The following is a 27,055-nucleotide window of genomic DNA, read 5'->3' on the forward strand; positions in this document are numbered from 1 at the left end:
GATCTGAACTCAGGTCCTCCTGACTCCAGGGCCGGTGCTCTATCCACCTCGCCGCCCCGTCTAACTATTCTTAATAGAGACCTTTCCAGAAGCCAAGGGCCGACCCACTCAGCTTCCTGAGACCTCCGTTCCTAAGTTTCAGGCAACAACTTTAAGGAAGTTCCGTGTCTGACAGCTTCTGCAGTGCATCGTTCAGGCCATGGGCAAAAAGGGGCCACCGTTCCAGAAGCCATGGCCCGCTCGCCTCTCTCCCTCCTGCCCCCCTCAAAGACAGTGAAGCCCCCGACTTTCCAGCCCCCCGCCCCGCCCCTGGGAGACCCTGGGAGGTCGGGGCGCCCCAGGGCTGGCCCCAGGTAGCTGGGGGGGCGCGGGCGCTGTGCCAGGTCTGAGCAGCCGCGGGGGCTGGCGGCCCGTGCCACGTGGTGGCCGCGCCGGGGTCTGGGGCGCCTTTCCAGCTGAAGGAACAGGGAGCAGCCGGGGAGGAGGCGGCGGCGGCGCTGGCGGCGGCGGAGGAGGAGGAGGAGGAGGAAGAGGAGGAAGAGGAGGAGGAGGAGCGGGGCGAGAGGGAGGGAAGGGGCAGGGGGAGGGGTGAGGGTGGGGGGGTGGGGAGAGGCCCGGCGGCAGCCACAGGGCGAGGAGCGGAGCGCGGTGCCGGGGTGGGGGCCGCGGTGCCAGTCTGGGAGGGCGCCGGCGGCGGGGGGAGCTGCGATGCCGAGCGGAGCCGGCGGCTGATGTGAGTCCGGGGCCGGGGCCGGGGAAGGGGGCGGTGCTGGGGGAGCGGCGCCGGGCGGGGGGCGGGGGGCAGGGTCTCCCCCGGGGCCGCCGCAGCGGCCCTCCCGCCCCTCCCCCGCTCCTCGGGGCCCCGCAGCCCCCGGCCCCGGCCCCGGCCCCGCGAGCCCCAGGGCCAGGCCGGCCGGGCCAGGGGGGGGGGGGGGGCTGCGCGCCCCGGGGCCGCGGGAGGGGCCGAGGCTGGGGCCCCCTCCCCACCTCCCCTCCCCCAGCCCCGCCCCTCCTCCGCCTAGGCCGCGGGCAAGACGCGGACAGGGCCGGCCCCGGGCCAGGCCGGAGCGCTAGCGGGCCCAGGGAGCGGGCGGAGCGGGCCGGGCCTCGGCCCCTCCCGGGGTCAGCGTGAGTCGGGGCAGAACGGGCTCAAGGTGGGGCCCGGCAAACACACCCACCGCCGGGGCGCGCGAGCAGACCCACGGACACAGACAGACACGCACACGCGCGCGGTCCAGCACGTTTCCCTGACACACTTAGACCGGGGCTGCTCGTGGGAGGGGATTCGGGGTCTTGGGTCCTAACCCCTGCCGCCCAGCTTTAGGGGCAGCACGCCCCTCCTGCCTGCCCGCCTTCCCACCATCCTCACACTCTGCCACACACACACACACACACACACACACACACACACACAACTCTGACATTCCCCCTACGTGCCTTACGTGACACAAACCCACCCAGCCCCCACATCCACACCGACAACACAGAGCAACACACACACACACACACACACACACACACACACACACAAAGAGCCTCAACCACTCTCATCTTGGTCCCTTTTTCACCAGCACCCCGAAGCCAGGCTCTCTCATTGAGGTGCCAGTTCTGACACCCACACTCATTCAGAGACACACAATACTTTCCCCCTACACACACTCAAAATTACACAGATACCCACATTCATAAACTGGTCTCTTGAGAATTCATTCACACACACACACACACACACACACACACACACACAAACACCCCTACTCTTTAAGGAGCCTTGAATCACAACCTGCTCCTCATGTCCGGTTTCCCTTTGTGGAATGGTAAATCAGCACTGGGTTCCATCCTATGTAAACCAGGCCTTTATCACTAACACTGAACCTGCACTTCTAACCCTAAGACACTCCCTCAGACCTGAGGATTAGCCTCTTATCCTCCCAAATGAATATCTATCGTTCATGCTGAAATTCTATATCTGACCCTGAAATCCCCCCTCCATTTTTTTTTAGATTTTTCAAGGCAATGGGGTTAAATGGCTTGGCCAAGGCCACAGGGCTAGGTGTCTAAGTGTCTGAGGTCGGATTTGAACTTGGGTATTCCTGACTCTAAGGCCAGTGCTCTATCCACTGTGCCACCTAGCCGCCCCCAAATCCCTTATTTCTAACCCTAACCTCTAACCCTGATACCAGCTTCCCAGTCTTTCCCCGACACATCCTTCAGACCCTAAGGTCCAGGACCCCATCTCTGATGTGAACCCCTCTCTGACATTGGACCATAATGACCAACACTGGACCTCTCATCTTTGACACTGACCCCATACTTGCCTGATTTTAACAACCCTCTCAGCAGCTCCTCTCCCCTCCTATATCCAATACTGAATACTGATGTCCCCACATCCTTGACACTGACCTTTCCCATCCCTTCCTGACAATGGCTCCCTCCCCCCCATCCTTACAATGTATTCCTTTACCCAGCACTGAAACTTCCCCCTCCCAAATCCCTGTCTTACACCCTCAACCTTGAAACCTAGCTGATATCCAACCCTGAATCCCTCATCACTGAAACTGAGCCCCTCATCCCTGACAGTGTCTTTGATAAAGAAACCCCTTCATTGTTAACATGGGGCTTCTCATTCCAGACTCTGAACCCTCTGTCCTCCATACCAAATTCTCCATCATTGTTGCTGAGCCTTTGCCACCCCTGACAATGAATCTCCATCTCTGACACTGGAGCTTCTGGCCTTCCTCTCCCCTGGACTCTAGACATAGGCAGAATATGAGTAATGACTACATCCACACTTCAGTGAGGGCTTGAAAAGAGTAGAAGGGGGAAAGGGAGGGCATTTCCTTTTCCTGAGCTCTGGAATCCTTTGGGAGGAAATAGGGTGGAGGGACAGGCTGAAGAGGATATGATGCTAGGAGTTCAGGAGAACTAATACTGTGGGAGGCCCTTGTTGCTCCTTTGGGGAAGAGGCCAGGAGGCAGGACGAACTTGGGATCAGGAGCATGCTGCAAGGTATTTGAGACTTCTTGGGGAACTGTGAGAAGGGAATTGAGTTAAGTTAAGATGGGGCACCAGAAGCTTGAATGTTGGCATCATTGATTTCTAGTAGGATTTCTTCCTACCAGGCCCTTCCTATTGGGGGGGGGGGGGACTCAGTTTCCTTATCACTCTTGGGAAGAGAAACAAACCTGAGAACCCTAGTTACTTTAAGGGAAATGGTTTTTAATAGTCCTTGGGGTGGGGATGGGAGTGTTGTATATGATGAATAGATTGGCTTTAGCTTTGCTAGAATTATAGGGTTGGATACTCTCTATCCAGTCTACCAAGGGCTTCCAAAAAAGGAGGATTGAGGTCTTTAGTTCTTAACCTGGCTGGACCTTATCTAGACTCTGCTCCCCCTCTGATCTAGTGTCTCTCTCTCTCATAGTAAAACTGGTAAGTCCTCTGTCCTCATATCCCAAAAGGATTTAAACCTGAGACACAAGGAATGTGGATGAGCCATGTGGTAGAGACACACCCACCCACATTCCCACTTGGGGTGGGGGGAGGTTTTGGTATTAGGCGCCCTTGGCAGACCTTGGCTCCCCCTTCCCCCCAACCCCCCAGGTGGCTCCACCAGGGCCCCTGACCCTCACCTGAGTGCCATGGAATCCATGTTTGAGGACGACATCAGCATCTTGACCCAGGAGGCGCTGGGGTCCGGCGAGGTGTGGCTGGATGGGCCGGGGGGCCCTGTGCTGGGCAGTGACATGTGCTCTGCCTCCCACTTCGCACTCATCACAGCCTACGGGGACATCAAGGAACGGCTGGGGGGGCTGGAGCGGGAGAATGCCACCCTACGGCGCCGACTCAAGGTGTATGAGATCAAGGTCAGGGGTCTCCCTCCACCCCCACTGTTTCAGGGAGGGAAGGGTCCTGGTGGAAGAATCAGGTTCTTGGTCCTATTGGTTTTCAGGGGTCTCCCAGGAGGGATCTAATACTGTGTTTTATTTGTGGGGTAGTGTGGAGAGATCAGTCGATCACTTAATCTTCCAGAAGGGTTATCAAGGAATGATGTATCTCATAGGACATGGGAAGCTTAGCCTAGAGAATACAAAGATCTGATTCACAGATCCTCACTGGGAACACCCCTTGGTGGGTTCTCCATCTGGGGATGAGTTGGGAAGTCTGGTAGGAGGATCAAGCCAGGACCACCTGAGAGACATCTGAGAATGGTATCCAGCAAGGTGTGCATGCCCGAGGCATGAGAAGGATTTGGGAGTAGATTGATTAGGAATCCAGAGAAGGGATCTGCTGTGGCATTCTGGCAGAAGAAGCAAACCTTAGGGATGGTACTAGTGGGTTAAAGGTCTGGAGGGTATGGGTAGGGGGTCCAGGGAACTGTCCCTTTTGAGAACCCTCCCTTCTACCTCTCCTTTAGTATCCAGTGATTGGTGACTTTGGAGATGAGCACAACTTCTCTTTGTATGAAATTAAGGAGGGCTCCCTCCTGGAGGTTGAGAAGTCCAGTCTACAGCAACGCCTCAATCAGTTCCAGCATGAGGTGAGCCCCTTTCCCCAGGTACCCCATCCATGTAGGAATTTTCCATCACCCCTCTGCTCCATGTCCCAGGGTGGGGATCAGAAGGGATCATACTCACTCCTTTCCTTTTGCCCCTACTCCTTTGCAAGGTGCTTCTGACTGGGGAGGAAGGGCAGGAATGACAAATTAGGACAATGAGAAACCCTCAACCACCGATGAGGTCTTTGAATTAGAGCTATTAGCTCTAACCAGGACTGAGCAAATAGGTCCCCCCACCCCAAATCCCCCAACTGTTGACCCCCAATTTCTTTACTGAAGGTCATACTATCCCTAGCTTTGGCACAGTATGAATTACACTATTACTAGCTATGTGAAGCTAGTGCAATTGCTGTGCCTCAGTTTCCTCGAGAAAGGGAGATGATAACTGGCATTATTTCTGATATTTCCTAGTGAGGAAATCACGTTGTAAATCTTAAGAAGATAAAAACAATAAGAATGATGTTTCTGTCTGCCTCTGACCCTGCTGTTCCCTGCTTCCTCCCCCCCACCCCCATTGCCTTTCCATTCCCCTCACTGTTCCGGATCAGCTCCAGAAGAACAAGGAACAGGAAGAACAACTGGGAGAGATGATCCAGGCATATGAGAAGCTGTGCGTAGAAAAAAATGACCTGGAAAATGAACTGGGGGAGATGGTGAGACCAGGGTGTGGGGAGTGTGTGTATGTGGGGGGGGGGAGATAGATAGATAGATAGAGAGAGAGAGAGAGAGAGAGAGACAGACAGAGAGAGAGAGAGAGACAGACAGAGAGAAAGAGAGACAGAAGAGAAAAGGAGAGGCAGACAGATAGACTCTGGGTTCCTGTGTTACTTTTTATGTGAATAAGGGAGGTAGCTGTGATGCCAGCTGTAGCTGTATTTGTGTGTCCTGATATCTGCCTGTGTCTCAATGTGTTTGGGATGGGGCAGGGTGACTGATGTTTTGGAGCAAGGAAGAGAGAGCTTGCTATGGAGTCTGACTGCTGCTCAGAACCTGTTCATAACTGGGTGGCTGTCCCTGGGTGGGCTCACCTGTTCCCCAGATTCCTGTCAGGGGTGTGGATTTTGTGGAGCCCTGAGGAAGAGAAAGAAGGAGCTCTGGTTCAGAACTGAATTCCTCCCACTCCCTTCTAGCGGGCTTTGGTGGAGACTCACCTGAGGCAGATCTGTGGTCTGCAGCAGCAGCTTCGGCAGCAACAGGGAGGTGGGGACAGCACCTTCCAAAGCCTGAGCCCTCCAGCAGCTCCTGCCCCCACGGACCCTGACCTTGACCTCCACTACCTGGCTCTACGAGGAGGGCCTGGGCTTGGCCATGGTGAGATCCCCCTGAGGGCTCTACCTCACACTTTTCCTACTTCCTGATCCCATGGGAACTGTACCCCTTTCATTACCATATAGACACACTCTCCTACCCACCAGGAATCCTCTCCTAGCCCCTTCTATTGCCAAAGTAAAGGGCCCCAAGCATATCATTTCTAAGATGACCAGCAGAGGGCACTGTCCACCTAAACAGTAATAGCAACCCTGTGGTTCATTGGGCTGGGGAGCAGAAGGTGAGGAGTTGGTTGAGCTATAGAATAGTAGAGAGGACCTTGGAGAGGTCATTTGTCAGACTGGAAAGAGACAGTCTAACCTGTCCCAGCACCTCCCACCCTCTTCAGTTACCCTTCTTGAAGTGTGATTTGACTACCTTGGGCTGTAGATCCAGCCACAGGGAGATCTCTCCAATTGCCCTTTAGATCATATTACAGAGGTTGGTGAAGACTGGGGGTGGGGAGTGGGCAAACCTAAGACTGGGCCAGCACTGACCTTGAACCTGCCATGCCCCCCTTCCTCTCTCTGCTCTCTTTCTTGATTCCTACCTGCCCCATAAAGTGCTAGAGCCTTCCCTGGGCTGGCCCAGCCCACCTAGTATTGGGGAGCTGGAGAGGAGGCGACTGGAAGAGGCTTTGGAAGCAGCTAGAGGGGAGGCAAGGGGGGCCCAGCTCCGGGAAGAGCAGCTCCAGGCTGAGTGTGAGCGGCTACAGGGAGAGCTGAAGCAGCTCCAGGAGAACAGGGCTCAGGTATGCCTCCCGGCACCTCATCTGACCCTGCATCTGTCTCCTCTTTTTCAGTTCCTTGGGATCCAGGTCTGGGGGAGGTGGTCCAAGACAAAGATACAAGGGTCCTAAGAAGGTTGGAGGTTGGGGGGGGGGGACTGGGAAAGCTCTTTTGAAGTCACCTGGAAGAGAGCTGCCCTTCATCTACATGAGTCATATCCATCTCCAGAGGACATTTGGTAGGCAATATGGTTGTGGTAGGTGTCCCAGAGGGGATCTGATGTAGAGTTCAGACCTGATGTCTCATTTTTTTGTTTATTTTTAATTTAATTTATATTCAATTAATGAAAAGTCCATCTTCTCTCTCTCTTTTTTTTTTGGCAAGGCAGTAGGGTTAAATGACTTGCCCAAGGTCACACAGCTAGGTAATTATTATATGTCTAAGGCTGGACTTGAATGCAGGTCCTCCTGACTCCAAGACTGGTGCTCTATTCACTGCACCACCTAGCTGCCCCAAGTCCATCTTCTCTTTTTTTCCTGCCTTCCCTACCCTATCTCACCCCCTATTTAAAAAGAAAGAAAAACTAAACCCTTTCAATTATTATGAATACTTAAGCAAAAAAAAATGTCCACATTGGCCTTGTCCCAAGAAAAGCATGCCTCAATATGTACCCTGAGTCTACTAAGGCTCTGTCAGGAGATGGGCAATATGTTTCGCCATCAGTCTTCTGGAATTATATTTGATCACTGCATGGATTGGAGGCTCTTTAACTCTTCCAAAGTTGTTTGCCTTTGCAATGTAGTTAATTTTGGATAAGATGTTCTCCTACTCTGCTTTAGGGTCTCTCACTTTTCAACCTCTTCTCTGTCTTAGGATTTGGCTTCCAACCAATCAGAGAGGGATATGGCATGGGTGAAGAGAGTTGGAGATGACCAGTAAGTCTTATGGTTCCTAGCCTACTTATCTTTCCTTTTTTTTTTATTCCCTGTCATCTACCAGATGACATCTACCAGAACCCCCCCATTTTTGATTTCTTAATAATAATGATAAATAATAATGATAAAGAACCTGCCATGCCCCCCTTCCTCTCTCTGCTCTCTTTCTTGATTCCTACCTGCCCCATAAAGTGCTAGAGCATTGGGCAGTGACTGGTCCTATGATTTTATTGATACAGAGAATTTCCAAGAGGAACCTCTATTACCAAGGATGATGACACTTGCTCTTCAGTGTCTTAAAGAATTGCTTGGAGGAGGCAGGGGGAACACTGAAGAATTAAGTAAAAAATAAAATGACCTGTCCAGAATCACAAGGGTATCATTGAGTCAGAGGTGAATTCATATTCAGATCTCTCCTGAGTCCTTAAGGCCCATGATTTTTTTTAGTACTCACTCTGCCTTTACTCACAGGGTTAAACTCCACCCCCCCAACTTTTGTCCCCGAGCCCGGCTGTCAGGGAGATGTTTGGATTTCCTGGGGTGCCTCTTTCTCCAACTGTGGTTTCTCTATGGTGGGGTGGGAAGGAGGTGAAAGCAGGGGTGGAGTTCAGGGTTGGGGAAGTTCTCTTAATTCTCCTTTCATACCCAACCCCCTGCTCCTCTGGGGGTGGGATTGAGCTGTGTTTTCTTGGTCGGATTCAGTTGCTTTGCTGCCTCCAATGAGCTGGTGCCACTGGGTGAGTCTTTTGCCTACTCTGGTCCTCCATTTCTCATAGTACCAGGGCAAGTCATCCCAATCCTTTCTTCCTTCTTGGGCAAGCAGAGAGGGGATGGGACCAGGCAGGTTTGATCATTCTTAAGGTTCTTTTCTGCTTCTTTGGGTTTTTCTGCTTCTTTGAAGGATCTCCCTCCTGAAAGAGGGTTGGTTTAAAAATGGGAAGCACAGAAAAAGGTAGAAGCTTCCCTTGAGTCTCACAGCTATTATAGGGCTAGGATTTCAATCTGTAGGGTGCATATTAAGAATAAAATTAAGACTGAGGCCAAGATGGGAACAGGAAGAGTTTGGTGTGTAGTAGGATCAGGGCCTTTAGAGGAGACATGTTTATAGGATGAGGACTTCCCTGTGGGCTGTGAACAACAGCCAGTTTACCTTCTGAAAAGCTTAGAGCTATTCTTGTTCAAACACTTCAAATCCTGTTTCCCTTGGATGAGTTGGGTAGCAATGGTTTCCCTCTTTTTGGGCAGGAGAATTGTGGCTCAGAGAGAATAAGGAACTTGGCCCACATCACACAGTATGCCAAGGTTTTGGACATCAGAGTTCTTTCCAGACACCCAAAGGCAACCTTTTATCTATATAGAATGGGCCCTGGACTGGTCTGAGATTCCTTATACATACATATCTATTGGGCAAGATGATGAACTTCTTCTCAGGGATTGGGGAAAAGGGATCAAGACTCAGAAGCAGCTTTAGAAGACTTCCCTCCTCAATACACACACACACACACACACACACTCTGGAAATTCATTCTTTTTTTTGCAAGGCATTGGGGTTAAGTTACTTGCCTAAGGTTACACTGAAGAATAAATATTAAATGTCTGAGGTTGGATTTGAACTCAGGTCCCATACTAACACCAGGACCAGTGTTCTATCCACTGTGCCACCTAGCTACTCCAGGAAGTCCACTCTGACTTACCATTTCTATCCAAGTAATGTAGCCTTTACCCAGAAAGAGAAAGATTGTTGGGATGGGAATCCTAAGACCTGGGTTCCTGATACCAACTAACCATATGTCCTTGGGTCAGTCATTCTCCTCTCTCTAAGTTTCCTCATCTGTAGAATGAAGGATCTAGAACAGATAACTTCTAAATTCTTTTTCAGCTCTGATGTTTTGTTCTAAGAGTTTTTGTCTCTATTACTGGAGTATATGCAGTTACTTAAGGAAAAGGAGCATGATGATTCTAGGAAGAGTTTAGCTGTGAAGATCCCTTCCTTCTTCCCATACTTTTGCTTCCTTAAGTCACCCTATCAGAGTAGAAGTTCTCTACTTTGTCTAGTACTAAGGACTGGGAGGTCTTGGGAGCTGATCTTGGCTTTGATACTGAGATGTTGAATGTTGATCCATTTACTTATCTTTTTGAGCCAACTTCAAGGAGTGAGGTCAGTGATCTAGAAGTACATACAGCTCTAAGCATGTCAAATTTCTAGTGGCTACTAGAATGTGTCTGTGAGAGAGGAAATTCATTCCTTAATTGTACAGGCAGAGGGAAGATTCAGGAAGCCTTTTAAAGAACAATGCTTTTAAGAAATACCATTCTGGAACAGAATTTTTTTAGTTTTTGCAAGGCAACGGGGTTATAAGTGGCTTGCCCAAGGCCACACAGCCAGGTAATTATTAAGTGTCTGAGGCTGGATTTGAACTCAGGTACTCCTGACTCCAGGGCTGGTGCTCTATCCACTGTGCCGCCTAGCTGCCCCTTGGAACAGAATTTTTCAAAGAGCTATTATATATGTTTTATACATATTCCCTGATTTTCTGATCTAACAGTTCTTCAACTGTAGAATGCTGGGGTTAAACTAGATAGTCACTGAAGCCCCTTCCTGCTTTGGCCTATATTCTAATGTCTGTGACATTAGTTGTGACATTTCATGATGCCAGTTCCCTCATAACTGATATCTTATAATCCTCTAAATAAATATAACATGATAGGAAGTAAAAATAATAGTTATGTTTTGTTTCTGGAAAGCACTTATATGTATGGTCTGTCTAGGAACTAGAATGAGGGCCCTAAGGAGCTTAACTCCTATCCAGTCTTTTTTTTTTTTATGGTGTGCAAAGAAGTTTATCTGAGTAGCTAATTGTTCTCCTAGTAAGAGAGCTTGGGGTTGTATGGGACCTGAGAAAAGAAGGAGGAGTAAGAGGAACAGAAGGAGGGGGAAGGAGGAGGAAGGAGAGGACGAAAAGAGGGAAGAGAGAGGAGGAGGAGGAAAGGAGAAAAAGGAGAAGGGAAAGGGGCGGGGGAAAGAAGAGAAGGAGGGAGAGAGGGAAGGAGAAGAAGGGGAAGATGAAGAGGAGGAGAAGGAAGTTGCTCTTGGAACATCTATGACGGTGTCAGGGATGCTGCTGATTAATAATTAACAGTGTTGCCAACCAGCTTGGCTGTTATTTTATTGCCAAAGATGATTTCTGGGAAGGACCACTGATGATTAGATTGTTTTTGTGAGGAGGTTCATAGTTAGAAAACCTGAATTTAAATCCCAGCTCTTTTACTCACTAGTGGTGTGACCTGGGCAGGCTATTCCTCCTCTGTGGGTCTTAGAAATTAGAAATTCCCTTCCAGCTCAAAATTCTATGATACTTAAGTAGAGTATCTGATCAGGTTGGGGGAGGGGGGTGAAGAAGATGCTCACTCAGGGTCTCTTGGGTGTTTTACAGACTTATGCCCATTTCCTTTTTCTTATGATTTTGCTGACTATTGCAAAGACTAAGGAAGGAGAAAGGGCCCCACTAAGGGCTCTGGGTCTGACACTGCAACTGGGTTCTGAGCCACTTAAACTTTAGGTCTGAGCCTTATTACCCAGTCATTATCCCCAGTTTTCATAATAATGAGCCAAGGGCATGGGTAAGACTATTTAGGGGTTTATTTTATCTAAAAGAGCCCAGCATACGGATCTCATGACTTGAGATTCTGGTTATCAAACCCTGGACTGGATGGTTCCTAAGGACAAGCATCATGCATTGTGATAATGTAAGAAAAACCACAAGATCAAGAATCAAGAATGGCTTTCTAGTCTAGTGGATAGAGTACTAGCCTTGGAGTCAGGACCTGAGTTCATATCCAACTTCAGAGACTTACAAACTGTGTCACCCTGGGCAAGTCACTTGACCCCTATTGCCTCAAAAGAAGAAAAAGAATAGGTTTGTGGTTAACTTCCAGTGTGATCTTTGGCAAATCACTTCCTTTTCAGGACCTCAGTTTCCTCATTTGTGATATCCGACAGAGGCCCCTCCTTAACCCAAGGAGACAACTCCTCACCTCCTCCCCACCCACACAGAAACCACATATTCCCCTGTCTTGCTACCCTATACAGTCACTAACTTCTTTATAGCTAACTGCTGTTCTGTTTTGTTGGGTTCAGTGGGGGCAGAGAGACTCCTGAGTCATGAAGACCATTCATTGTTCAGGCCCACTTTCTCCTCCTCAGTTCTTGGCCAACCTCCCTCCTTCCCTTTCCACTCTTAACAACTCAGTTGCTTTTGGTAATATACCCTTCCCCTTGCCCTCATCTCTCCTTACTGACTTTACCCTTTTTCATCACTTGGGGACTTTAGGAGCCTGAACCTAAGCCCTTTTTCTCCCTTCTTATCCTTTACCTCCCAGCTCCCATCTTCAAGCACATTTAATCTTACCAACCTAAAATACAACCTGAGAGATGGAAGGTACTTCCAGGTCACCAAATTCAGCCTGCCAGAAGATGGGGGAATCCCCTTTACTGCCAGCCTTACTCTCCATTCCATTGTTGGAGGACTCTGATATGAGAAACACTTTCTATTTATGGAGCCCAAATATGCCAAATTGAATTTATATTGATATTGTTCTTGCATCATCTTCATTACCAAATAGGTCAGTTCCCTACCCATCAAGGCTTCCCTTAGAACAAAGATAAAAAAGTAAAGAGAAAAAAAAAGGCAGGTCAACCAGAGATGCTGTTCCACATCCATAGTCCTACACCTCTACAAAGAGTTGAGGATTCATTCTCTTATGACAAACTTGGTCATTAGAATTACACAGAATTCAGATTGGGTTTTTGGTTTATTCCATTTATATTGTAATCATTCTACATTATTTTCTAAACTGTCCTGGACTTTTCTGAATTCTTCATATTTTTTGTTTCTTGTGGTGCCATATTTGCTTAGGATTTCCCCCAGTGAACAGGCACCAATTTTGTTTTCAGTTCTATGAGACCACAAAAAAGTTTATTTCACCTTATAGCCTTTTAAACATGGCAAATGGGCTATTGTGAACCTCCTTAGGTCCTCTCATCTCCACATTAAATCATAATTTCTGCTGAACTCATAAAGACCTGAGTTTGAATCCTAACTCAGATACTTTCTTGGGCAAGTCATTTAATTTGCTTCAGATTCTTCAACTGTAAAATGGGAATAATAAGCATGCCCACCCTCCTGTCCTGGCAAGCTCCATCTGTTGTCAATATCCCACCTTAAAATGTAAGCTCCAGTATTGAACGAAGCACTCCACATGGGTCTAATCGAAAGAGTTGATATTTATAAACCACTAATCACAGTGCCTTATATGTAGTGGATTAATGAATGTTTGTTTCCTTCTTTTCACCCTCTGATCAGGATAGTGGACTATAGAAAGCTCATGTCCCCTTTCTCATGACCTTCTGCTTCTATTCATGAAGCCTAAGGAGGAATTCACTATTTTTTTTTTTTTTTTTTTTTTTGCCTAGCAGGTTTTGGATTATAGAAATGGTGGGTTATTTAGAGTGTAAATGATCTCCCAGGTGAATTTTTTTTTAAGTTTAAGAGCCATTAGTCAATGAAAGCAAGCCCCTGAGAGGATGAGCGGGCCTATCAATGTTACTCAATACATTGAAGGTTAGGAGCCCCAAATTTCTGTAGTTTGATACTTTAGGAGACAGAACCATAGAGAGGATTTCTTCTTTGCTCCCTGAAGAACAGGTTACTCCTATCTTAAGGAATGAGGTGGGAGGGGACTCAAGACTAGAGATGGAGGCTGATGTGAATTGACTGCCTTTGTCCTGTCCCTGTAGTTGGAGTGCAGGGGTTTGATCTCTGCCCCCCTTTTTTGCCCACTCCTTGTCTTAGGCTTCACCCCCTCCCTCTTTACCCACAAGTCTCTGCATGGGCTGTGGTTGTTCATCGGGGAGAAGTGTGAAGTCCATTAGAGAAGATGGAAACTCTGTCTCAGATAGTGGTCAAGGGACAGCATAGCGTCAAGTCTGGACTGAGCTCAGATACTCTTCCTTCCATCTGTGTCCTACCCTCTATTCCTAAAACTCCTCTTAGGGGTCCAAAGCCCTTTCTCCTTCATTCCTCCTTCCAGTGTCTTCACTATATTAGCAGTGAGGGTATCTGGGGTTAAGTTGACACCTTATGGTTTGAGTTGTAGCGAATCGGGGGGACTTTTAGAATCTTAGTTATTATAATCCTTTTCCTACTTCTAAATAAAAGGGAAGATGTCACACAAGGCTATCTCCCCAGGTGGAAAATTCCCTGAAGGATCTCCTTCTGCTTCACATCAAATGACTGAGCAATTGATTTTTTAATAGCAGTTGATTTTTGTAAACTTATTAGCCAACAGTGCCAAAATGGGCTTCTTCCACTTTTTCCTTAGGGTCCCTTTCAATTTTTTTCTCCCTTCCTCTAACCCAGGCTGGAAAAGAGAGCAATTGGACTCTTAGAAGTAGGCAAGCCTGTCTTTGGGGGTCTCTCAGCTCCTAAGGACTCCTCTATGAAATTTCTTAGTTTGGCCATAACTGATAAGGTTTTCTGAAGGGGAGGTAGGGAGAATTATATTGGGCTGGAAGAAAGAGAGAAGTCACTCCTTAGTCTAACACTGGAACTATCTGCTGGAGTTGAAGGGGGGAGAAGGTGGGAAGGGGGAAGGTGTAGAGGGGGAAGTACCCCAGAGGAAGTGGTAGATCATTTGGTTGCTGTACTTTGACTTCCTCCTCCTCCTCCTCCTCGTCTTCCTCCTGGCCCTATAACCTCAAAGTCCGCTCCACAGCCTTGGTGGCCCGGTGCTCCCTCCCCCCTTTGGGGCTAGAGGTGGGAAGGGCAAGGATGGGTGTGGCTTTATTAGTGGTAGAAAGTTTAGTCTACTGCTCCTCCATACCCAGGGTGGGGGTGACCCTAGGACAGCTGTGGTGAAGGGCTGACTGTAGAATTGGGTATTGAGTTAATCACTTCAATTCTTGAATTTGACCTTGAACACAATTCTGAGAACAACCTTTAATTTGAACTTGACTCTTACCTTACTCTTGACACTGACCCAGACACTAATTCTGAGCCTTACCCTAATCTTGACCCTAACTCTAATTTTGACCTTGACCATTGGGGTTAAATGACTTGTCCAGGGTCACATGGCTAGTATGTGAATAAGGCATTTTAACTCAGGTCCTCTGGACTCCAGGGAACTGTGCCACTTAGCAGCTCCTGCCGATATAAATTCTTGATCCTGACACTAGTCCTTCTCCTGACCTTCTCCTTACTCCTAACAACTGGTTCTAATCCTAACCTTTATCCTGAGATTGACTGACTCAATATTATTCCTAACTGTGACTTTAATAACAGCAAAAAGATCTAGTTCAGGTTTCTGAGTAGAGCACAAGTGCCCAGTGGTACAGCCTGGTGAAGTAGAAAGGCACTAGAATGTAAATAGACCTGAATTTTAGTCCATTGCTGGCATTTGATAACTGTGTGAATTTGGGCAAGACATGTCCCCTTCCATAAACCTCAGTTTCCTCTTCTGTGTAGTGAGGATAATAATGCAGAATGTTGCAAATTAAAGCTGAGAAAACTGAATCTATTAGGAGTCTCTGAGGTTCTTTCCAGGTTTATGCCCACAGTTTTCTGAAAGTAACTTATCTAAGGTCACGTAGCTATCTTTGGCAGAGACCCCACTGGCATGATATTCTGATTCCCATTTCAGAATGTTCTTCTTTGTCAGTGTTCCAACAAGTAATTGGGCCAGATCACCTCTTGATGTCCTGTCCATTGCTAAGATCTACAATTTTGTGATTTGATGAAATATTGATTGAATCAATGAATGATGAATGGTTCATTTATTCATTCAATGGCTCAAATATCTGTATTTGGAGCCTCTTAGCAAACTCTGTCTTTTGGCCTCTAGGTTCTTTTGGAGCTGTTGACTCAACAAATTGAATCTGCAGATCCAATGTGCTTGAATCCTTTTTTTTTTTTTTACCAAAAGTAACCAAAATGAACTAGTTACCATCTCTGTAGGTCTCCACATACACATCTATTTGACATCTTTTCTCTCTCTCTCATATGTATGCAAACCCAGCTGGGTCTGTGGATACAAAGTCCTTTAAGGTCTTTTTTTGTTGTTGTTTTTTGTTTTTTAGGTTTTTGCAATGCAATGGGGTTAAGTGGCTTGCCCAAGGCCACACAGCTAGGTAATTATTAAGTGTCTGAGGCTGGATTTAAACTCAGGTACTCCTGACTCCAGGGCTGGTGCTCTATTCACTGCGCCACCTAGCTACCCCCTTTAAGGTCTTTCTAACCCTGGAATTCTTCATCCATCCATCCACCTGCCCACCCATCTATCCATCTATCCATCCATACAAACATCCAACTATTCGTCTGCTGCTCCTCTTCTTCCTACAGCTTCTACTTGTTTTCCTTTATTTCTCTGCTCTCCCCTGAACTAGTTCTTTGCTTTTAGGGTTCCTCCTAGATATAGAAAAACAATGTGTGAGTAATATTGATGTTGCATATTTTCAGGAGAGCCCTAGTCTTGTAATGAGGAGAACCTGTATTTGAGTGAAATTTCTGACACTTATTAACTGTATGTGTATAATCTTTCACTTGTAAAATGAGATGAATAATTGTGCCAATCTTATATTAAGTGCTTGGCACTTCTTTGACATGCGGTGTAAGTGGTAGCTATTATGATTATCAATAGCAGTTAGATGGCAAAGTAGATAAAGTACTAGGTCTGAAGTCAGAATGATCAGAATTCTAATCTGGCCTCAAACATTTACTAGCTGTTGTGATTCTGGACATGTTGTTTAATCCTGTTTACCTCAGTTTCCTCATCTGTAAAATAAGCTGGAGAAAGAAATGGCAAACCACTCCAGTATCACTGCCAAGAAAATTCCAAATGGGATCACAAAGAGTCAGATGCTATTGAAATGACTCAACAACAATTGTCATTTTTCATTATCATTTTCATTATTATACCAAACAGAAGCTGGTTTGGTAATATGAATTTGGAGTTTGAGGTCCTTGAGTTGGAATCTATCACTGATCAGCTGTATATACTTAGGCAATTCACTTTACCATCATCAATTACATCATCTATGAAATCAGAACCCAAAGTAGATGTCTTCCAAGGTCCCTCCCAGGTCTAAATGCATGATCCTGGGATCTTTCATTTCTGCCCCTTTCTTTCCCAATTTAATTTATAAACTTATTAAGTACATACTATGTAGAAGGCCAGATGGCCATTCCTGTCCTCAGGGAGCTTGCATTTCAGAAGGAATCACATGTAACGATATGTAACTATCTTTGGAGAAAATGTGATAAAAGCAAACAAGAGGATTAAACAGAGCATAGAAAGAAATTTAAAGAAGTAGATAACTTTTATGAGGGGGAAAGAAAAACTATTCAAATATAGGCCAGAACCTCAGGAAATGGTGTGTTTGTGTACACTTTTCTGTGTTTGTGGATTTAAGTTCTCCCCCCCCCCCCATTGAATTTGCAGGGTTTCCAACATGAATCCTGTTGCTTTGAGGCTTCTCCTAGTGGGCACAGTGTGGCTTGTCTTGTCTGGGCACTGTCCTGTGGGGAGGAAATCCAAGAATGCTCAGGAACCTCTACTTTTGGGAAAGTAGTTTTGAGCATGGAAAAGATGGTTATTTGGACATAAATATGATAGCATTTAGGGGAGGACATCCTCTGAAGGCACTAGGACCTATTTTGGGAAGGCCTATGATAACTAGCACTTTGGACAGAGAACAGCAATGGACCTTAAGTCTCATGTCAGCTCCTATTAGCCTGGTATACCCAGAAATACTGTAGACTCTAGAGGAGGGCTGTCTCTCTTCCCTACTTTCTCCCCCTTAAAGCTCCTCTTTCCCAATCCATTTTCCATCCACATTTCACCCCAGCTAGGATTTCTGGTTTCATGTTTTTCTTTCTCTTTTCCTCTTGTCTGACCCAGAAGAGGTGACAGTACTCAGCCCCACTCTTAGGTTGTGTTGTGACTGGCAGGAGCTAGGGTGATGATGGCGGAAGCAATGCTGGGAGGGAATGGAAAGGAAGGGGAAGGTGATAGGAACCCGGGAATCAAGACTGTCAGGTGAAGAAAAGAGGTACATTGGGAGATTGCCAAGACCCTGGGGTGGGTGGTGGGTGTGAAGGCTCCGACCTGTATCTGTCACCTGAAATCTAAGCAAGCAGGATAGAGGCAGAGAGGACCATAGAGTGTTTGGCCTGTAAAGGGGATGTAAGATATAATTTAGTCCAATCCTTTTATTTTGCTAAAGAGGAAACTGAGGCTCATTGTGAGCTTGTTGAGAATAGTCTTTTACCTTACCTTTTTCTGTATCCTACTGCTTAGCAGAGGACCTAGGCATCATAAATGTTTATGGACTGACTAAATGACAGAAGGAAAGTAACTTTACCTGAGTTTTCAAAAGTAGTTAGAATTGAGTTGGAGGATCCTGACTTCTTGGGAGTCCAGGGCTTTTTTTTTTTTTTAAAACTACACCTCAGCTGCCTCTTTAGGGCTGATGGATGAATCAATCAATACCTTAGACAGAGTATATCCCCTGTGGCAGAGCTACACTGAACTCTGGGGCAAGGAAGAGTAACAGTTCCTATCCTGTGGGAATCTGACTTGGGAGACAAGGCAGGTACTCAGGATATCAGATCTGAAACCAGAATTCAGAGCATGTCCTGAGAGGGCTGAGGGGAGGAGGTGGACCCCAGGGACAAAGAAGGAGTACTATTTCCTTCCTGCCAGCCCTCCCCTCCATCACCAAAATCACAGGAGAGAGATGGAAGGGATCTTTGAGTTCATCTCATCTATCATTTTCATTCCTCCTCCCCTTTTATTTTTATTTATTTTTAATGTTCATTTAAAAAATTAAGTCCCAAATTCCCCCCCACACACACACATACACCTATTATAAAAAGTAATTGGTAGGATATCAAATATACATGTGAAGTCATACAAAACCTACATCTCTTTAATTTTTTAATTAAAAAAATGATAGCCAGCAGGGAAGAGGAGAAATTGAATGGTTTGCCTAAGGTCACAAAGGTCATAGATAGTGGAGACAAGATTGGAACTGGGGTTTTTCAAAAGAAACCCAACTTTCTTTACAATACTCTACATGCTTCTTTGGATTAGGACATAGCATGGGTAGACTCTTTCTGGCAACAAAATTCCCTGTGGGCAGGGCTGGTTTCCTTTGGGGGCCCAGTCCCCTTGTTTCCCCTTCCCCTGCAGGAAAATAAATTGAATGAGTTAAAAATAACTGCTCAGGGAGGGGGTGTTGTCCCTAACCACCCCAAGGCTCCTCCACCAACCCAGCCTGGTGTTCAAAGGAGTGAGCAGCTCAGTCATTCTTTGTCTCTGGTAGCCCAGCTTTTCCTGCCCTCTGAAGCCTTAACCTCATCCTCTTCCCCTCCGCTGTCCCTGCACCCCTAACTGTTTATTGAAAATAGTTCAGGAGGGGCTCTGATCTTTGAGTTTATAAATCACTTTATATATGTGATCTTATGTTTGCCTCAACAGCCCTGTGAGGCAAGCTTTGTAGTTGTTATTATTAGATCCATTTTATAGATGAGAAAACAGGGATTCAGGGAAGTGCCACACATGGAAGAAGTGCCAATCCAATCTTCTTGACTCAAGTCCAGTGGTCTATCCCCATCACTGCTTTCCCTCCCTTCTTCCCTCCCCACCCCCACACACATTCTTACCCCTGCCCACTTGAGATAATATGTTTGGTTTGTTTTCTCCCCTAGGGCTTATTCACAAAGCAAAGCAAATTCACCAAGAATACACCAGGCTGAGAGCATTAGAAGTGAATCAAGATCGCTCTGTCTGGATGGTGCCTAAGCTCTTTATTCTTATGTAGCAACAGTTCCCCTGGCTGAGTTTGTAGCTATTCAGAAGCAATGTCCTACAGTGGAAATCACACTTGTCTTGGGATCATAGATTGAGAAATGGAGGCCTTTGGGTCTCACTTCTTCATTTTGTAGCTGAGATCACGGAAGGCACAGAGAGTATAAGTGACATGCAGAAGGTCACCCAGTGCGGTAAGTGTCTAAGGCAGGATTTGAACCCAGGTTAAAAGCCCTATCCATTGAAAATTTGCATTCAAGTCTTTATTTTTATTACTGATGTGATTCTGGTTCAGAGACAGTAAGGTAGAGTGAATAGAAGACTGGACTTAGAATCAGGAAGACTTGGATACAAATTCTGTCTCAGGAATTTAGGAGCTGTGTGACTAGGAGTGTCACTTAAATCAATGACACCTGCTGCTATAGGTGGGTCACAGGTGAGATTCTTGGCTTATTGATATGATCCTAAGTTAAATTATTTGAGTCTCAGTTTCTATAAAATGGATATAAGAATATTCACTGCTTTTGAGAAAAGTAAAATATAAACCTTGAAAAGAACCATAGAAATGTATGCAGTTATTTATTAAATGATTCTCTTGACCTCTAGAAATTTTTTTTAATTTTTATTTGCAAGGCAGCAGGGTTAAGTGATTTGTGTAAGGTCACACAGCTAGATTATTAAGTGTCTAAGGCTGGATTTGAACTCAGGTCCTCCTGACTCCAGAGCCAGTGCTCTATCCACTCTTCTACCTAGCTGTCCCTACCTCTAGAACTTTTTGACCCTATCTGAGAATACTGATTTATAAAACCTCATAAGGCTATTTGCTTGTCCTTTCTACTAATTCCTCCTTCCAACAGCACCGCCCCCCCACCTCCCAACCTGATTTCTGTCTTCCCAGAGCTAAACTGTACTTGTATACTGGGTAAAAAGTTCAGACCTCTTAGATTTCAAAGAGACTTAAGCTTCCTCAACTGGTCTCCCCATAGTTTTTTAGTTTATTATTTTTTTCAAATAAGTATCTTTTAAAATTATCTATTTCTCTACCCCATAAACAAGTTATATTAAAAAAAAAAGAAAGCCTTCAATATATAGAAGTATATAGTTGGGGCGGGGGGAACTCTCACATTAGCTACCTTGGAAAATGTGTCTCTGCATAGTAAGTTCATCACCTTGCTGAGAGGAGGTGGATGATAGGTTTCATCTTAATTCTTTTGGACTCATGGGTTGCTGATTGTGGTCAGAGTTTAAAGTCTTTCAAATTTTCTTTTCTCTATAATGTTGTTGTCCTGGGATAAATATTCTCATTTTGATCACTTTTTTCTTTGTCAGTTCTTAGGGATCTTTCTAGTTTTTTTCTGAAGCTATCCATTTCATCCTTTCTTGTGGCAAAATAATATTCCATTCATTCTTGTGCTATGTTTTTTTTAGTCATTCTCAATAGAAGGACCCACCTTTCATTGCCAATTTTTGACTACTATGAAAAGAACAGCTATAAATATTTTTGTACATATAGATCCATTTCCTCTTTCTATGACTTCTTTGTAGTCCTAGTAGAGGTATAGCTGGTTCAAAGGGTATATACAGGCTTTGGTAATGTTCTGGGCAGAGTTCCAAATTACTTTGTAGAATGGCTGAGGCAATTCACAGGTGTGTCTGCTTTCCTACAACTCCTCTAGCCTTTCCGATTGTCCTCTTTTGTCAACTTTCCCACTGATAGGTATGAGGTGAAACCTCAAATTTGCTCTAATAGGTATTTCTCTAATTATTAGTGATTTAGAGCATTTTTATATGATTGTAGATAGCTCAGATTGCTTCTTTTGAAAATTGTTCTTTGACTATGTATCTATTAGGGATCCCCATAATTTTTCCAAGTTCTTTTGCTTAAACGTTTATATATATATATATATATATATATATATATATATATATATATATATATATCAACCATCATTTCTCTCTGAACTTCAGTTTTCTAATTGATAAAAGGAGGGAGTTGGACTAAGTGATTTTTTATGTATGATCCTTTCTAGCCAAGGTGTGTGGAAACTTCTGGGGCAAACATTGGGGCTTAAGAGGGTAATCCAATGGGGAATCATGAGCAGAGTACAGAGGATAGTCCACTTAAGCTTACAGGATGTACAGGACCCAGCTCTCTTCCTCTCTCTTGATGCCCCTCATGGGGGCTGTGGCCAACCAGAGATTAAGAGTTAAGATTAAGAAAGATCTCTAGACCACTCCGGGGTGGATATACCTGTTGAGACCCGAGTCTACCCTTTGCTAATTACAACTTTCCCCTACAACTCTAAATCCTAATCATCCTATGAACCTAAGGTTTATGCCATGCCTTGGCAGGGCTGTTCCCCTCATTTTTGCATATTCCACAGGGTTAACTTGGCTCTGGCTTACACAGAACTGACAGAGGAACTGGGCCGGCTCCGGGAGCTAAGTTCTCTCCAGGGAAGGATTCTTCGGACATTGCTGCAGGAACAAGCTCAGAGGAGCGGTGAGCAGGGCCTGGGGGAGGGAAGAAGGGGGTGGAATTAGAATCTGTGAGAGGTTCTGAAGGCTCCTGGCAAACATCCAAAGCCACAGACCTACTGTCGCATTTTTCCTTGTTTGCTGGGGTCCTTCCATCCCCCAAGGGTGGGAAGGCTATCTCAAGTTTTCCTGAGGTCTGCCTTCCACCTTATGCTCCCATTCCGTCCTGTTTTCCCTTCCAGGCCAAAGACACTCCCCTCTGTCCCCTCTTTCCCAACGCCACACCCCATCTCCGCAGTGCCCTTCGCCATCCCCCCCAGCCCGGGCTCCCCCACCCGGCCCCCAGTGTCAGTCTCCGGTCCCCCAGCGTCGCTCCCCGGGCCCCCCTGTTCCACCATGCCACTCACCCCAGCAGCGCCGCTCCCCCGCCTCGCCATCCTGCCCCTCGCCCGCCCACCAGCGCCGTTCCCCCGTGCCCCTGCCGCCCCCACCGCCATGCCAGTCTCCTGCCCCCCAGCGCCGCTCGCCCGTGCATCCCCCCTGCCCAGCTCCCCAGCCTCGGCCCCCGCCCGGGGAGAGGACTCTGGTGGAGTTGGCCTATGCCAAGCCCCCCAGCCACCACGTGAAGGCGGGCTTCCAGGGGCGCCGCAGCTACTCGGAGATGGCCGACGGGGCGGGCTATGCCGGAGCTGCGCCCTGGCTGCAGGCTGAGGCCTCCACGCTGCCCAAGCCCCGACCCTACGGCGCCGAGCTCTACAGCCCCGGCCGGCCTCTCAGCCCCCGGAGCACCTTTGAAGGCCTCCGGCTTCGCTTTGAGAAGCAGTCTTCCGAAGAGGAGGAGTGGGCCATGCCCAGTCCCCCCAGCCCCGAGTCCGGCACCATCCGATGCGCCTCGTTCTGCGCCGGCTTCCCCATCCCCGAGACGCCCACTGCCGCCTATACCCACGCGGATCACGCCCAGTCCTGGCCCTCCATCAATGTGAGTGCGGGCGGGGGGTGGGCGCAGGGACAACATATGGCTGAATGCCAGCCGAGTGCCAGTCACTGTTCTGGGCGTGTCAAAGAACAAAGATAGGACATGCCTTAGCCCCTGCCCTCAAGGACCTTACAGTCCATGAAGGCTGCCAACATTCATCCCTCATTCATCAATTAGAAAAATACAGATGATACAGCAAAGGGAAAAAATCCAGACCAGCTCTAGGGAGAATGTTCAGAGGGAACCACCACTTTCAGCTGAAGAGGAATCAGGGCAGGCTTGATGGAGGCTTCTGAGTGGACCTTGAACAGAGGAAGGAAGCAAGAGTTTGTTAAGTGCTTTCTGTATGCTAAAAAAATGAAAAACTATATTTTACATATATTTATTTTATTTATTAATACTTATTACAATTCAAAATGTCTATTTATATAGTACATACATCATATAGCATATAAATTATTTTATATTCATATGTATATATTTATATACCATGAAGTTTTTATTTTAGTATATGGATGTGTAAGTTAAGGGCTGGGGTGGAGCCCAGGACTAAGGAATAGGGAAAAGATGGGGAAAAGAGTGATGATTGCAGCTAGTACAGGGAAAGACCTCAGGAATGACTCCCTTTTTTTCCCTCCTCTCCCTCCAGTTATTAATGGAGACTGTGGGCTCAGACATCCGAAGTTGCCCTCTCTGCCAGCTGGGATTTCCTGTTGGGTACCCAGACGATGCCCTCATCAAACACATTGACTCACACCTGGAGAACAGCAAGATATAGGGCACCCCCACCCTCCCCTCATTGCCCATTCATTCTCTCCCTCCTCACCATACAACCATTCTCTCCTACTTTGAATGCTGCATGATTCTCGCAGGGTCCGTCCCCCTTACCTCAGCTGATCCCAGATACCTCCACTAGCTACCCCCACAGATCTCGCCGTGTGTGCTGTCTCCCTCCTGTACTGCAGGTCACCGTTTAGCTCTGGTTCACCCCAGGAGAAGGTACCAAGATCTCCCTACCCTGAATACTTCCTCCCTGGTTCCTTCCCAGGAAGTAGGAGACTGGGGTGGGATGGGTCAAGACTGTCAATCCCCCTCTGAGTCTCTTTGCCCTCCTTCCTGTTCTCAAAGTGTGTTGGGTGCAGTGAAGTGTCCAGTATCATTGGGCCAGTGGGGGGAAGGTAAGAGAAGGGAATATATGGACTCCAGGAGGCCCTACCCCACCTTGGAAATGTGTCTGTGATGTGTCCTAGCTTTGCCACACCCCACCCCAACCCATCTTAGTCCTCTTTCCATTTCAAACCTCAGCCCTACCAGGGATTGATGTCAGATGCCAACTCTTCCCTATGCACTGAGTCTCCTGGAGTGGGGTTCCCAGGGGAGAAAATACTATATATTGTCACCTCCTCATCCCTCTCTTCCCACACACATTTGACTGTCCATTCATCCCAGGGCTACCTCTCCTTATACCATTCCTAGAAAGCCCTCCCTCCCCTACTGCCCCAGCAGGAACTGGATGTTTAATTTTAGACTGAGTGAGTGTTCTATTCCCTTCCTACCACACTTGCTAGCCTTCCTGGACTTGAGCAGAACATGGATCTGCCCTGCCCTTTCCTTTTCCTGGTCTCTTCTTCATTTCCCAACCAAGCTTAACTCCCAGTATGAAAGCCTCAGTGCAAGGTTCCGTGTGTGTGTGTGTGTGTGTGTGTGTGTGTGTGTGTGTGTGTGTGTGTGTTTGATAGAGAGAAAGAGATTAAGTAGTGATAGGTTTGTAGTAGGAAGATTCCCTGGATTCTCCAGCCTGGGGTGGCAGATTCCTCCTTGCCCCGCATTGGGTACCATCTGTGTCAACTTGCTGACTCCAGGGGCTTATCTGTCTACCTGATTGAGTTCCTGGTACTGTCACCTCACATAGTGATGGGGCAGATCCTCCTCTCCTCTTTCCCAATCCCACTACCACAAGTGCCCCTGGGAACCCAGAAAGGGCTGGTGCCAGATCAGGCATGGGCATTGGCATTGCTTCCTGGGTGTCAGACCGGATTCCTGTAAAGTGGGTGGGTTGGTAGGCAGCCCAAACTGTTCCCCAGTGCCCAGGTGGGAGTGGGCAAGGATGGGCACCTGAACCCAATCCAACCCTGAGAATTGACCAAGGGCAGGCCACTGAGATCTGCTTCAAAAAGAGCTAACTCCCTTTACTGCTCCTCCTCCTCCCTACCTCCCACCCACACTCCCTCTGTAAAATCTACCTCAGAGTTGATAAATTCCAGAGGATGGTATGAGGGGTCGGGCTGGGGGAAAGGGAAGACCCCATGGCCAAGAAGGGGAATTCCCTACAGTGAGAGCCCGGACCCCCAGTGATTAAACCAACTTCCCCTCTCCCCCCACAACCACCACCTGGCGGTCAGGGGAGGAAGAGCGCTGCTTTCAATGCATGTACAGTTCTGATCCAACTCTTCCAGATCCCCCCTTGACCATCACAGCTCTCCCCAATGCCTGGTTTCCTAACCCTCCACCTCAATTCTGGGGGTATTGGGTATGGATACAGGAGGAAGGTGGGCTGTAAGAACTCCAGAGACACATGGACCTGGTTGGACCTGAAAGTTCCCCTGGAGGAGGGGAAGAGGCATAAGGGAGGAGGAGGTGGGGTCAGGGGGCCTGTGCTCTGTGAACAAAATAAAAGTTACCTGTCACATGTGCATGCCTCTGTTTCTTCCCCTTTGGGAGAAATATTGCTTCCCTCCTCTTTCCTTCTTTCTTCTCCCCACCAGCACAACTTAAAGTAAGCAAACTAGTTCTTGTGGATGAAGAGAGTTTCATGGATAACAATGAGATAATCTCCAAATGTTATGGCTTCCAAAAATTATCTGATCAGATGGCTAGGTGGCGCAGCTGGGGAGTCAGCTAGTCACACTAGCTGTGTGACCTTGGGCAAGTCACTTAACTCCATTGCCTTGTAAAAAAAACAAAAACAAAAACAAAAAAACCCAAAACAAAAATTATCTGATTGACCTTATAGGGGGGAAATGAATGTAAGTAGGGGAATGGTATGGATTTTCTAAAACACTAATAAAGGGGAAAATACCATGAATCCAGATATCCTTAATGCTCCCAGTTCTTATATTTTTCCCATATTGATTTAGAATCTCAATTTTAACAGCTTGTTGACATAGTCATTTACTCATGTGATTCAAATCTTTTGTTGGCATCATGCCCATTATCTGTAACACTTCCTTGGACTCTCCCCTACTTCTCCATATCAATCAAAGGTGAGCAAGAAATGAAATGGAAGACCTGTAACATTCAAATCCCTTTCTCTTCCTCAGCCCCCAAGGGGGGGGTATAAATCAAATAGCAAGTTAAGAGAAAGAGGGTGGGTAGCTTTGCTCAGGATAGAGCTCTGTTAGATTTGAGAGGTCAAACTATTTATACTCAAATTGAAGTGGTAGAAAAGCTAAGAGGACTTTGACCACATAGCCCTTTGAAGCAGCTCACTCCAAGGTAGGTAATCTTTTTGGTCTGAACCAGGGGTGTGGTTCCAGAGTGAAAAATTACATGCACAAATAATTTCAAGTTTAATTTGCTTGAACACTTTCTTAATTCTGGATAACTAACAAATCAAGCAAGCCCTGATTTAGTGTCATGGAAATATTACAACCAGCTTTTGTAAGATGGACCCAGCATATCCTAGGTCTAATTGAGTGTCTTGAATCCCCCAGGACATTGGACCCAACTAAAAACAAATCAAAACTGTATCCCTTGAACAAAAGAAATTGATTTTTGAATCTTGTCTTTTAGACTTATCTGTGAGACAATGCAACTCTATTGGTCCAGACTGGACTGTTAACTTTGTTGTCTACCATTGCCCTCAGAAGATATTGAGGTACACTTAATTTTCTTTGGACCTCATTCCAACCACCTTTGTGCTTAGTCACCTGATTATGATCCAGGACCTAAGATGTGAGTAGTGAGGCTTACCAGATTTCATCCTAATACAGATGTTAGGGAGTTTATTTAGAATGAACAGAGATTCAAGTCAGAGGGATCTATTATCTACTATGTGCCCTGTCACAGAAGCACAGAATTTTAAGAATAGGGAGTGACCTTCTAGAAAAAAACCATTCCTGAAAAGAACCCTAATTATAAGATGCACCACATGTGGGTATCCAGACTTCCAAGGGAAACCACTACATTCCAAACTGCTGTGCTTTAG

General features: G+C 46.8%; 1 protein-coding gene across 2 annotated transcripts; it reads left to right on the top strand.

The window, feature by feature from the left end:
- Window positions 1-1,086: 1,086 nt before the first annotated feature.
- TBKBP1 (TBK1 binding protein 1) lies at window positions 1,087-26,206 on the top strand. Of its 2 annotated transcripts, none has more exons than XM_074224127.1 (10): window positions 1,087-3,432; window positions 3,604-3,866; window positions 4,418-4,540; window positions 5,107-5,211; window positions 5,689-5,869; window positions 6,430-6,617; window positions 7,468-7,529; window positions 21,779-21,897; window positions 22,115-22,851; window positions 23,498-26,206. In XM_074224127.1, the coding sequence occupies exons 2-10, from the start codon at window positions 3,642-3,644 to the stop codon at window positions 23,624-23,626; spliced, it is 1,869 nt and encodes a 622-aa protein (XP_074080228.1). In that variant the 5' UTR covers window positions 1,087-3,432; window positions 3,604-3,641; the 3' UTR covers window positions 23,627-26,206. The 2 variants fall into 2 exon arrangements, with proteins under 2 accessions (XP_074080228.1, XP_074080227.1); XM_074224126.1 differs by having other exon boundaries at window positions 1,087-3,009.
- Window positions 26,207-27,055: the final 849 nt, after the last annotated feature.

The sequence above is a fragment of the Macrotis lagotis genome, chromosome 2 (genome assembly GCF_037893015.1).
Source record: "Macrotis lagotis isolate mMagLag1 chromosome 2, bilby.v1.9.chrom.fasta, whole genome shotgun sequence".
Classification (NCBI taxonomy): Eukaryota; Metazoa; Chordata; class Mammalia; order Peramelemorphia; family Peramelidae; genus Macrotis; species Macrotis lagotis.

Coding starts and splice junctions, on each gene's coding strand:
- TBKBP1 (XM_074224126.1), top strand. Junction 4,541..5,106: donor TCAATCAGTTCCAGCATGAG/GTGAGCCCCTTT, acceptor GTTCCGGATCAG/CTCCAGAAGAACAAGGAACA. Junction 5,870..6,429: donor AGGGCCTGGGCTTGGCCATG/GTGAGATCCCCC, acceptor TGCCCCATAAAG/TGCTAGAGCCTTCCCTGGGC.